Below are 14,123 nucleotides of genomic sequence, written 5' to 3' on the forward strand. Positions count from 1 at the left end.
TTCTATTAGGTTAAAATGCAATTACTATATTTGGCTCTATACTACTCACTCATTTCCCTTAGATGATCCCATCTACCAGAACATCACTCTTCAAATAATTGTGCCACATTTGAGATCAGGATCCAGTTATTGCAAATTATAAAGAAGACTCATTTGATCAACCATTGGTGAGATGCAGCCCTTTCACCTGCTCCCTAAATCAACTTTTGTAATTTTTCCTCATATGTTAAATAACCTCACTCAGCTCCACAAATTTTGAGTGGAATAATGAACAACCTGTGGTTATGATGCTCCAAGGATAATACTGCATAAACGAAAGCAAGGTGGATTACATGAAATATGACTGGTTCTGAATAATGTACAACAATTTCAAAAAGAGTATTTATTTACCAAGCATCTCTTGGTAGCAGTACAACTGATGAGTGGCACAGTATTTATAAAATGGAAATGTACAATAAGTTAGTATCTACAGAGAATTTTTACACAATGCTACACAATTGAACAATGCTACATACATCCTTTAAGTGCATTGGATTGCTTTCATACCTGAATAGGGAAAAAAATAAGTGCACTTTTTTTCCTGTATATTTAAGTTGTGCATTTACACTTTCTATACAATTTTCTATATACCTTTTATAAACTAGGATTTTTCTGGCAAACACCCACATTGGATAGGAAGTAGCTTTTTGCTGTTTCTGCAGAATATAAACTAAGAAAGTGTATTCATTGACCAACTATGCCAACCTGTACATTACTAAAAATCACATGGTAAAGTCCTTGACAAAAATATCTAGTTTGCACTTGAACCACCAGATGCTACAAAACTTAACCATACCAATAAAGGTTCCTGACTGAGGTAATTGCTGCTTAAGAGTATTGTCAAAGCCACCATACTCTCATATCTATAATATTTGCACATTTTAGACGAGGACCCCTCCTCCAGATGGCACTTTTTTTAAAAAAAGAAAAAGCTTGCATTTGAACATTACAAAAGACATGCTTAACTCAAATGATCTGGGCTCTTTTCAGATCAGCTGAAGCGACAGACTAAGCTGATAGACTTGAGATGCTAGTACATCTGTCATTGTAACACAGCCTGTGAAAAGTGGGTGGAGGTGGGGGAAGAAAAGGGAGAGAAATGCAAGATTACAGATGGACAGGAACACAAACGTGCACATTGGCTGCTTTGTTAAACACTGAAAAGTGGCATCACTGTTGCTTTAGGAATTCCAGCAATTAAGGTTTACAATCTACATCCAAGTATAAAGTTACCAGACTTAAATGATCAATTCATTCCAAATGGAACATTGATGTTCTAAATATTGGGTAATTTAATTTTTGGAGCAGAAAACATGAAAGAACCCCTCAGCCCCTTTAAGGGCACAGTGAACACCTTGACTGAGCACATTCCCATTTTATCCAATTATTTTCACTTCTCTCATTTTTACAAATAATCCCTTCCCCACTACCAATTCCAATGAAAATGGGTGTTAGGGATTTAATTCCCAGATACTATTCAAGTCAGTCTTCAAATATTAATAACCTTAACAAATAACCACATCATTATCAATCACTTGAAACAGCTGTGCAACTGCAATCTACACATAGAAACATCAGCATCGATACATTTTCCCCTCGATTTAACTGCTCCTAAAAAGCAATTTTTAAAAATTTCATAAAGGAAAACTGGTACTATTAGAACCACCAGTTTCAAGCAGGGAAAGCCATACTTAAAGCACCCAATTCACTCAGCTATGGATTTTTTTTTAAATATTAAAAATACAAGTGTGGCTCTCCCAAGGAATACATTAATGTTGTCCTTCATTTCTGCCAATATGGACAGTACACAACCAAACAAAAAACAATGCTTCACAAAGAGCACGAGTGTTAGGAAACTCTGCAAAACATACATAAACTTTCATATTTTATGCAAATTAAATAGTTGAGGGATGTACTTGTAAAGTTTTAAATGACTGATTTGAGAAAATGACTTTGCATGTCATTTTAGTCAATCTCAAGAAAGTGTTTTATATGAATGTGTTGAAGGAATGTGTTTTTTGGTTGATACCATCCACAATTAAAAATTAAAGCAACATAATATATTACCATATACTGTTATTAAAATCAATACAAATAGAATTTGCTCAAAGTGGGAAGCACTTAAAGGCAAATTTCCCAAATAAAAGTGTCCAGCCAAAAGTAATTCTGTCTGGCTAAAACTCAAAGCTTTCGACCAGCTTAATGTGGTTGTAGGTTAAGTAGTACCTGGAGAAATTTCACAAATCTCCAGCTGTTTTTGTTACTGTTGCAAAGAGAGCAAGTGTTCTCATGCCACTGGGAAATTACTGCAAAGTACATAGCCAAAAGGATACTTTTGGGGGCTGCAGGACCTCTAGGTTATGCAGACAAGATCAGTGGAAGTCTTAATGCACAACACCTCAAAACCACATTTACACTAAAAAAAAGAATGCCTCAGGACAATTTAAAAGCTTAGATGCACAAGTGTGCGACCCACTGATCTACAACGAGTTTGCAGATGGAGTTTGGAAACCCAGATGATTTTGCCACTTAGATTGATGCAAGAAGCCTTCAGGAAAGAATTCTTCTGCTGTGTCACTCCTTGGGGAACTACTCGGGCTACCTTCACCGCAGCTCATTTCTTCACAAGAATCGTCACTTAAGAAAAAGGAACAAAATGACAATGCATAATAGAAAACAAATTAGCCCAAAGGAAAATCAAACACAGCACTCTACAACACCGAACACCATCTTCCAGCAAACAATTGAGTAAACATGCTTTTAAGATAGTGAAATAGAGCTATTCCTGTCAGACAACTAAAGATATTTACCTTCCTGTTTCACTGTAACAGCCAGCTTCTGGAATTGTTGGCAGTTCAGGAACACTGTAGTAACTGTTCTGCAAGTGACGTGCCGTACGCCTTGAAACAATCCACACCAATTTCTTGTTATCAGGTTTGCAGCATTCAGGTGAAGAATAGTCAGCCAGGCATTTTGAGACCAATTCACGCCAGTATGCCAAATCACGATGGCTTATCTGAAAAACAATTTTGACAAAAATCTTTCTATAAATCATAAATGCTTAGTGAAAATAATTGTCTAGTTTCCCATATTATTCCCTATTATCACACACACTTTCACTCTTAAGATAAAAGACTGTGTTCTTCAAAACCTCCAGTTGACAACCACCAGCTAGCAGCAATGAACATGTCAGCTTGTTCTTGACTTCAATGTTTGCACATTGCAATACAGAAGATAGGGCAAGCTAGAGGTCAGATGCTAGCACATCCAAAAGACCTATTGGACTCAGCACCGATTCCAGGGGCAAAACAAATACACCGATCTGAAGGGTCAGATGCCCAGTTCATTTGAATGTGGTTGCTGACCTAGTGTTTATTTAATTTGTTTTGTTATTCAAAATTAGTCTCCAAAGAACCAAGTGTCAATGATCACTAGAGACATTTCAATGCAGTTCAAGACTTTACAGCAGCAAGCTACATCTCACAGGACAGCACTGGCACAAGGCCTCCAATACAAATCAGACTTGCAGGTTTGCAGAATGCAGGTATGCTGCAAGAATAGCATTGGTGGAATGCAAGATTGAACATAATCTAGTTCATTGTACTTCAGAGTCTATTTTAAGCATTAATGCCATTAAATTTATATTGCAGCATTGAATGCCATATGACAATGGACAAAAAAAAAATGTAAAGTGTGCTCACGGCTAGGATTCTTATTTTTAGTGAGTAAAAAGTAAGGTTAAGATTCACATCAAATCACAAATTCTGCTGATTTGCAGCTGTCACAGGTGCAAGATCCTCATTTTCTGCAGTTAAGCTTTGTATCTGTGGGCATTACTATGTAAATCTGAATTTCTAATGACAGCAAGTTCCAAGTCAGCAATTCCTGTAGAAGGTAAAAAGATTTATATTGGATCCAAATTAAAATGAAGATGTACAGGCACTCAATAGAGGACGTTGTGAAATATTTTGAAGAAATACTTACCTTGGAATGTTTTTGAATACGCAGTATAATCTCAAACAAATCTACAGATTTCAGGTGCTCAACTTCAAGGGTCAAAAGAGACAAAGCCAATACAGATGGCTGCAAAGCAAAGGACATTACTGTATAGCATTTCTTTCAATCAAACAGGAAATATTCATTGAGCTCAAAAATTGACCAATGCATTCTATCAAACTTACTTTAGCCTTTGAAAACAAAAATTGGCAGCTGCAGGCTTTCAGTTGTGCTTCCAGTTTATCAAGGATCAGGTATTCTTTCCTAAGGAAAAAAAAGTACACAAACAATTCAGTCACAAATCTATGCAATCTGTAGCTCTTGTAACAGCAAACTGTAAAAGTACATTTGTTTTTGCATTACTTCTAAACAGAGGAAGATCTCTCATTAAAGTTCTTGCTTAAAAATGAGGAAAGAAACAAGACAATGACTGAGAAAATAAATTATATTTAGCCAAAAGTACTGAAAGGCATTCCCACCATTAATGAATAGATACTTACTTTTCAGTTATATGGTAGTGTGCCAAGGCATGATACAGGTGCAAAAAATGGAAGGCCGTGACAGCCTTGAGTTCTCCATTCAGTTTTTCACAGACAATATTTTCCATTCTCTTGAGATCAGACACTGTAAACTTGCAGTGGCTGATGCGAAGGAGATCATGGTCAGAAGGAACATTGCATTCTTCCTCAATAGTCTTTGCTGCTAGATGGAAGACACTTATTCCAAGACAAGGTAGATGTTTTGGTCTCACCTACAGAAAGAGTGCAAGCTGTCAGCTGAGTTTTAATTACATGAACACAAGTAAAATAAAGTTTGGCAGACTACCATGGATCATATTAATCAGCTAGTCTTGGAAGCAGTCAAGAGGATTGAACAATTGTTTAAAATTCTAACCTTCATAAATGACAGAAATCTGTCCAGTAGATTAACTGCCAATACAAATGTTTCAGTACTGCAGCCAAAGAACCTGGTTAAACTCCGGAGATCTTCCACTTTGGCATCTCTTAACTTAGGAGTGACACAATCATCATTCTGCAAACCAAAATAAATTATACTGAGTGATTTCACTTGTCAAACAAACATTAGTTAAAAACAACGTAGTAAAATTCCTACAGTTTTTTTTAGGTTAGATTCAAATCAAAGTTAAATGCAGCACTCCAGAATGATTAAAATATTATAAGATGACAAAAGAGATCACAGATGCTGGAATCTGGAACAAAGAAAACAGAACACTGGAAGAACTCAACAGATCGAGTAGCATCTACGGAGACAAAAGTGTATAAGTCGACATTTTGGGCTGAGACCCTGCCTCAGTCCAGCACTGCTTTCTTTAAATATTTCAGCCTTCGATAGAACAAACTTATAAGCAAAAAATAAATTGTCATGGAGCTGAATAAATACAAAAGGAACCATCTTCCCCCTCCCCCAACCGTCCCATCGACACCATCAGATACAGGCCTACCTCCAAGGTTGATTCTATTGCATCAAGACCTCTCGGGCGTGGTAAAAATTTAGATTCTTGTTCCAAGTATTGGTTTATCTGTTTCAATAGTTTATAAGCTTCATTGTTGTGCTCGTGGGAGGATAGATCTTTCATCTTAAAAGTAAAGTAGAAAATGTTAAAAGTTACAAACACCAAAAGTGTATAAATAAAACAAAGAGATGTGGAATATTTGGCGATTTAAAATTCAGCTCAAAGATCAACACAAACCCTTTCAAAACCACACACCGTCAATCTAGTTAAGAACGTCAGCGGGGTCAGAGATATTGTTGAGGCGGTTGATCTTAATCATTACACCGGGGAAGCAGTTAAGGGCTCTGCCATTTGACGTGCCCCCTCCCATCCAGATACATACTTAGACTATTCTCAGCCTAACATCAACCTTAACCCTTGATCAGACCCCCTCCCATCATCAACCTTAACCCTTGATCAGACCCAAACACCAAAAGCTCTGTCCGATTTAACACCAAAACAAACACCTACATTACCCCCTCCCATAGTCTGACCCCAATGCAAACAAGCAGACCACCTCCCCCCGTTGATGTAAACATCAGGTCCAGTCCTCCCCCCAGGTTAACAACGATCCAAAGCCCCGTGTCACAGAAAAAACAAACATCCAGACACTCAAATCCACCCCCCCAGTTCCGCGGCCAGACTTCCCCGCTTTGAACTCACGGTTCTGTCGTTGAATGCTGCCCTCGGGTATCAAATCTTGGAGTCGAGAGAGGAGGGGACGGGGTGTCGCCGATCTGCACTCTGCAGGCTCCCTCACCTCCCCGTCCCCCCAACCCTATTCCTACCTCTCGCTCTATTCTCCCCTTGGACCTTTCCCCTTCTTTCTTTCTTTCTCACTCGCTCTCCTTCCCTTCAATCTCTTCCTTTTCCTCGTCTCTTTTCTCCCTATCCCCGGTCTTCTCTCTCCTCTAGTTCTACCCCTGTTCCTCCCTATCTCCTCTCTCTCTCTCTCTCTAACACCCTCCCTATCCCCTCCTTTCCTTCTCTCTCTCTCTCTCTCTGTCGGATATTTACTAAGAGCGATGACGTCACCGCGGCGGAGGAGTGAACAGATCAGAAATTAGTTCCCACTCTTTTCCGATTTTTTTCCCCGAGTTATTCGGCGCAGCCTTGCTCACGCCCACCTTGTCCCGTAGGTGCGGCAGGTTGGATGTCCTGAGCGCGGTTACTTGTTTGTTTTTGGGCCGGTTTCTAGTTTTGTTTATTTGGGGGGGCGCGGATGCGCATTCCATTCACAGTTAGTACAGTCTGTCGCTCCAGTTAAAGGTCCAGCACTCATTGGCCATTTCGAAAAGTCCGCCTAAAATGCCGTTTTATGATTGGTCGGATGTATCGGGACCTGATTGATCAGCGCTAATCATATGGAGTTCTACGATTGGCTATAGCTGGAGGAAATAGAGGCTTGATTGGTCAATTGCGACCGAATTACTGGCTGCTAATTGGTGGATTTAGACTTTAAACATTAGCTGTGTTGTTGAGCAGATTTCAATTCAGTAAACTGAGATTCTTGATCCATTGCACGTAGCTAATATCTAAATCAAACTCACTGTGTATTAGCTCTTGTGAAATCAGAGGATGGTGACATCGGATTTTTTAGATTATTTCCCTGTAACAAATTAATTAATAATGGTTGTTATATGTCATCTATTTATCTAATGACCTCAGAGTCCGGTACACTTTGGGTTCCTTGTAGGATAACCGTAGACTTTCCAGAATAAAAGTTTCATCTTTAGTGAGAAACCCAAGAAAGAAATAAGGGCATTAGTACAAAACTGAGTTTTATTAATTTCCTTGAATACTTATTCGTTACATTGGAGTTGAGAAAATGGCTGGCTGAGGTTTGCAAGGTAGTTGAAGCCAAGTGGCCAAGTTGACAATGCAAATTTCTGGATTCTCTTATGCAGAAACTGGAAATAAAATAGAAACAAAATGCAGAACATGCCAGTTAGTATCTCAAAAACAGAAATGATAGATTAATATTTCATGTGAAAAGGAATAGGTAAAATGCATTTTTTGAACTACTGATCTTGGGGCCACTTTGACCCACACAGAATTTACTTACTGCTTATGCTACATTGTTTCTGGTCCAACCACATAGATGCCATGGCCAAGAAAGCTCACCAGTGCCTCTACTTCCTAAAGAAATTTGGCATGTCCCTGTCAACCCTAACCAATTTTTATCAATGCACCATAAAAAGCATAAAAAGAATGCTTTTGGTACATGACTTGGTATAGCAACTGCTCTGCCTGTGACCGCAAGAAACTGCAGAGAGTTGTGGACACAGCTTAGCACATCACAGAAACCAGCTTCTCCTCCATGGGCTCTGTCTATACTTCTTGCTGCCTTGGTGAAGCAGCCAGCATAACCAAAGACCCTACCCATCCTGGACATTCTCTCTTCTCCCCTCTCCCATCAGGCAGAAGATACAAAAGCCTGAAAGCACGTACCACCAAGCTCAGGGACCGCTGTTAAAAGACTATTGAACAGTTCCCTAGTTCAATAAGATAGACTCTTGACCTCACAATCTACCACGTTATGACCTTGCACTTTATTGTCTACCTGGCACTGCACTTTCTCTGTAGCTGTGACACTTTATTCTGCATTCTGTTATTGTTTTACTTTGTACTGCCTCAATGCACTGTGTAAGGAATTGATCTGTATGAACAGTTTGCAAGACAAGCTTTTCAGTGTACCTCAGTACATGTGACAATAATAAACCAATTCCAATTCCAATTCCAATTATTAGCTTTGTTAATTGAAGCTCTGGAAGCCTTTCGAGATTCCAAGATTTGTTAAAACAAAAGGTGCTGATACACAAAGCTACAGTTTGTATGTGCAAGCTTAAATAATAAGTGGAGAGGTCCTCAACATTGAAACATCAAGCACCAAGGACTCCTAATAAAATTTAAAGTCAAATGTTATACAAAGGAAGATGTTTGTTATTGTCAGAAACCAGTTATCTTGGCCAATATACTGGGGTGGGAATACCTAACAAAAGTGTCCTCAGCTCAATGGCATACTGTTCCTTTCTCTGTGACCATATCTCCACCAGAAGGACAAGAGCAGTGGTACTGAGCAACTCAGTGACAATGTACAACAGGAGCTGAATAATATGTGGGGTTCAGCGGACAAGTGGCAAATATCATTTTTGCTCTACAAGTATCAAACAGTGACCAACAAGAACAAGAGAAAACCCAATTATATCCATTCACACAGTACCACCCGTGCCAAGTGGTTCATGGTCAATATTTTGGAAGTCACTATTGTCCAGAGGCTAAAATGAACCAGCCATATCACCACTATGACTACAATAGAAAATCAGACACTGAGCACCCAATGATAAATGGCTCACCCCCTGACCACTCAAAGATTATCTACACATTGAAAGACAGACATCTGATGGAATTCCCACCCTTCCCATCTCTCCACTGGAAGAAGCAGTCGGCAAAAGTTTCCTTGTCTGATGCCCCTGCTAGCAAGCTCAATATCTATTTAGTACATCGTTAACATGATATGGTTATAATAGATGTTAACTCTGGCTCAGTTATATCATATCAACCTTGATGCTGAGTCTGAAGATTGTACATGTAAGGCCAACTCCAGCAATTTAAGATGTAACTCAAGTACAGTAATCAGAGATTAATAAACTTTGGAGGTAGGGCATAGAAATTTAAAGCCCCATTTGCTTTCTCAGATTGCATATGAAATATGGTAGAGCACTATTTCAAAGAAGAACAGGGGTGTTATCCCTTGTGCTCCAATTAATCAACATTAAAAAGTCAGATTATCTAGTCCTTATCACATTGTTGTTTGTGGAAACTTGTTGCACACAAATTGGTTCTTGTGTTTCTGACAGTGATAGCATTTCTAAAAGTAGTTCAATTGTTGAAAAATACTTTGAGACATCCTGAAATTGTAAAGAAACCTTATAGGTGTAAATCTTTCATTTTCCTATTGGAATTCAGTGTAATAACTCACAGTGGTTTCCACAATAACACATCCCTCCCCAGACGTCTTGACGTCAGTAAGGACAAGAGCACTGGTTATGTTCTGAAATTATTGAATTCAATGTTGAGGCCAGACAGTTGTGATCTGTGTAGAGTAGTTTCAATTCGTTATACAATTGTTGCAGGCAAAAGTTTACTGTTGCAATTTAGACCCATAATTAGTTTATTTCTTTGCCCCATTATCTTCCTTTTCCTTGCAGTATCATTCCTTATGTTATTTTCTCTATTGTCTTCTATCCCATTTCAAGCCTTTACTTTTGTTCTTTTCTTCTTTTTCTTCTTTTCCTGCTCCTGTAACATGAAAAAATGCTTCTGTTTCTCACTCCACAGATGCACTCTATATTTTTCTTTGAGATTTTTCTTCTAGTATGTTTGTTGAACCCAATCAGGCTTATCATAGAGGTATTGAAGTTGTCCTTCTACAGTTGAGGAAAAGAATATCAATCAGCGATCCCATTATTAATCTCTATCAAGCAAGATCCACTGAAAGTTGGGTGTACAAAGGATCAAGTTTAGCCATGGTACAAATTATAGTTAAAAAGCCTGGCAGAAATCATCAAGAAGAATAGTTACTTCTGTAATGTCTTTACAGAGTTTGCAGCATCTCTCCAATATTTAAGTCACAGAATCATACAATCATAGAATCATGCAGCATGGAAATAGGCCATTTGGCCCATGACATCCATGCCGACCAGTGAAGACTGATCTGTATTAATCACATCTTCCAGTCCATAGTCTTCTATGCCTAGGTGATTCAAGTGCTTCAATGTACAGGATTGCAAGAGGCTGCAGAGGGTTGTGGACTCAGCCAGCCCCATCACGGGCACAATCTTCCCTGCCATTGAGGACATCTTCAAGAGGCGGCACCTTAAGAAGGCAGCATCCATCGCCACCCGGGACTTGCCCTCTTTATGTTATTACCATAGGGGAGGAGGTAATAGGAGCCTGGAGACCCACACTCAACATTTCAGGAACAGCTTCTTCCCCTCCGCTGTCAGATTTCTGAACAGTCCATGAACCCATGAACACTACCTTGTTAATTCTCTTTTGCACTATTTATTTATTTTTGTAACTGGTAGTAATTTTTACATCTTTATGTCTTGGACTGTACTGCTGCTGCAAAACAACAAATTTCACGACATATGTCAGTGATATTAAACCTGATTTTGATTGTGATTCTGATTCTGCTTATCTAGACACTTCTGAAATGCTGTCAGCACCTCTCTTCCGCTACTCTACCTCCATCATTCTGTCAGGCAGCACAGTTCAGGTACTCACCACTCTCTAGGTGAAAAAGTCATTGGGTCTCAATATTCATACATGTCCTCCCCAAGTTATGAACAGCCGACTTATGAACAGCCATATGTACAAACGAGTTTTTAGGAGACTGGTGAGATGGATTTACCGGCTGCTGTGGGACTGCAGGCAGCTTCTGTCATGTGGGAACTTGGTTCATGGCTCTGGTGCAAGGTTGGGATCACAGTACACATTCCGTACTGAAATCTTGACTGGTTATTTTTTGCTCCAGATTCCAGCATCTGCAGTCTCTTGTGTATAATAGAATAATAGATTGCTGGCTCTCTGAAATTCATTTTGCTGCATTGGTCATTTCGAAGCCACAGTTCATTGGGTGGTAATGTTGGCTTAATGGTACTAATTCTTGACTCTGAGGCCAGTTGTCATGGGTTCAAGCCCCGTCACAGGACGTAATTTAGGTGGCACTGTAGTGGTGGAGTACAGCATAACAGAGGTGCTGCCGCTTAGATGAGATAACAGGGATGAGAAAGTTGTCCTATCATGAACGGCCAAAGAAATAGGTTCTATATTCTTTGGAGTTCAGAAGAATGAAGGGTGATATTATTGAATCCTATAAGATCCATAGGGAGCATGACAAGATATACGAGTGGGAGAATTTCAAACAATCTTATAAGATTAGCGGGCAGTCATTTAAAACTGAGCTACAAAGGAAATGCTTCTTGCAGAGGGTGGTGAGTTGCTGGAATTCTCTACCCCAAAGGGTTTTGCATACTAGGTCATTGGGGTATTTAAAGTGGAAAAAGATACATTTATGAAAGATACGAGAACTGAGGCTATAGAGAACTGGGACAGAAGAGGCAAGGGGCAGATCAGCCATGATAATATTGAATGACGGAGCATTCTTGAGGGGAAAATAGGCTAATCCTGCTTTCTTATTTTCTTACTTTCTTATAACAACCTTTATTTTGACTTCCCTGTCCTAGTTTCCACCATGTGATGAGGGACAACTGGGATTCCACCTCGTCCTCTCCCATCCCTCTATGGCCAGTTCCTGTTTTACATAGCTTGGGACAAAGCCACCCAGTCCAATCTAACAGAGCCCTCTTTAAATATTTAAGTTGAAACTGATAACATTGGGAATTAATGTTCCATTTTTATCTCAATGCTGGCCCAGAAAGGTAAGCTTGTAATTTTTTTTGAGTTTCCTTGCAAGTCATGAGGAGTAGAAATGCTCTTCTGGTTCCTTTAAGGAAACCTTTGGGGTATTCCTGCTCAGGTCTCCCCATCTCATCCATCCCAAGTTAATAAGAACTTCCAGCTTGAAGCTTTCTGGATGAAGGGGTGATTCAGCAGATTATAAATGATGCCACCTAGATTAGGGCAAAATTGAAAATCCTGCTGGGTTTGGACATAAATCTGGTTTTGTATATGCAAATTACAACACCCAAGAGTTGAAATCTTTCTGGGCTTCTGGTTACAAACTTGTCATTGTTCTGGCCTTACCCCTCACTTCTCTCCACCCCCAACACACTGATCACACTCTGAGTTAAATTAGGAATCTATCCCTCAGGTTATACAGGTCACCAGCTTGAGCTTGATCAGTGTATTGTATCACTGTTTCATTAATCCTGCTGTATTTTCATACACAAACTACGATTCTGCTGTCCAAGGAAGGGAGAGCAGAATCTTAGTAATCGTAGGAAAATACAGCAGGCTCACATAATTTGCATAGTGGGAAAACACTTGTGATCTCCAACAGAAGTATCTTGAGGATCCTTCAATTGGAACACAACCTCAAATCACATTATTCAGGCCATCTTCCAGGCTAGTAGCTCATCAACATTATTAATTAACAGAATCAACATGCGTTTGTGTAGTATATTCACTTTTGAAAATATCCTAAGTTTCCTCACACAAAGTACCACAAAGGCCCATTCCCCAACCCCCACTGGCTCTGTCCCCTACATCTCAGTGGCAGAAGTCAGATCTGCTTTCACGAAGGTAAACTCACAGAAAGCGGCCATCCCAGATGGAGTCCTTGATCGGGTTCTGAAACCATGCACCGGTCGACTGGCCGTTGTCTTCGCCGACATCTTCAACCCCTCACTTCAACAGTTTACTGTCCCCACCTGCTTCAAGGAAACCTCCATCATTCCAGGCCCCAAGAAAAGTAAAATGTCCTGTCTCAATGACCACCGACCAGTAGCTCCAACATTGACCGTAATGAAGTTCTTTGAGAGACTGGTAATGACTCACATCAGCGGCAGCTCCCGGACAATCTAGACCCCCTGCAGTTTGCATACAGGAAAAACAGGTCTACGGAGGACACCAGCTCCCTTCCACTACATTCAGCTCTGGATCACCTTGACAATAAGAACACATATGTTATTCATTAATGACAGCTCAGCCTTCAACACCATAATACCTAATAATCTCATTGCTAAACTCTTGGACCTTGGAGCAACAAAGGACTGCAGGTGCTGGAATCTAGATGAAAAACGCGATGATGCTGGAGAGGAACTCAGCAGGCCAGGCAGCATCTGTGGAGAAAAGCAAGTGGTCAATGTTTCGGGTCAGAACCCTTCTTCAGGACTGAAGATAGGAAAAGGGGAAGGCCAATGTATAGGAAGGAATAGCAGAGCAGTGATAGGTGGACAAAAGAGGGGCAGCGGGGTGAGCACAAGGTGGTGATAGGTAGATGCAGGTAAAAGATAGTGATCGACAGGTACGGGGGAGGAGGGGCAAGCAGGCCCACCGGGGGATGGGTCAAAGGTAAGGAGACGGAGGAAATGTCAGTGTCCTCTCCCAGGCCAACGTCCCTAGTACTGAGGCCCTGGTTACAATCAGTTGGCTACATCGGACAGGCCACGCCATTCACATTCCCAACATTGAACTCCTGAAACCTACTCTCTATTCTGAGATCTATGGTGGGAAGTGATTATCAGGCAGACAGAGGAAAAGATTCAAGAATGTGTTGAAAGCTACATCCCCATTGACTCCTGGCAATCTCTAGTCCATGACTCCTCAAAGTGGAGAAGGAGCATTCAGGATGGTATTGAGGACCTCGAGACCATGCATCGGAAGCACACAAAGGCCCCATGTAAGTGGTAGAAGGAGAGGGCCACTTCACAGCTACCCACCCCATCAGCCACTATCTGCGGAAGGGTCTACAATCTCCACTCTTGCTTCATTAGCCACCTTGGAACAAACAAAACTGGAGTGGAGGTAAGTCAGCCTTGATCCTGAGGGACTTCCCACAAAGAAGGTATAACATCAATGAACACATAAGAGTCTTGAAGAAGCATTT

General features: G+C 40.3%; 1 protein-coding gene across 1 annotated transcript; it reads right to left on the reverse strand.

The window, feature by feature from the left end:
- Window positions 1-216: 216 nt before the first annotated feature.
- On the reverse strand, window positions 217-6,546 carry ccng2 (cyclin G2). Its single transcript, XM_052037519.1, has 8 exons — window positions 6,212-6,546; window positions 5,498-5,632; window positions 4,930-5,067; window positions 4,536-4,786; window positions 4,221-4,299; window positions 4,024-4,122; window positions 2,850-3,055; window positions 217-2,676 (listed from the first exon to the last, which is right to left on the reverse strand). The coding sequence occupies exons 2-8, from the start codon at window positions 5,630-5,632 to the stop codon at window positions 2,520-2,522; spliced, it is 1,065 nt and encodes a 354-aa protein (XP_051893479.1). The 5' UTR covers window positions 6,212-6,546; the 3' UTR covers window positions 217-2,519.
- Window positions 6,547-14,123: the final 7,577 nt, after the last annotated feature.

Source organism: Pristis pectinata, chromosome 2 (assembly GCF_009764475.1).
Source record: "Pristis pectinata isolate sPriPec2 chromosome 2, sPriPec2.1.pri, whole genome shotgun sequence".
In the NCBI taxonomy this organism is placed as follows: Eukaryota; Metazoa; Chordata; class Chondrichthyes; order Rhinopristiformes; family Pristidae; genus Pristis; species Pristis pectinata.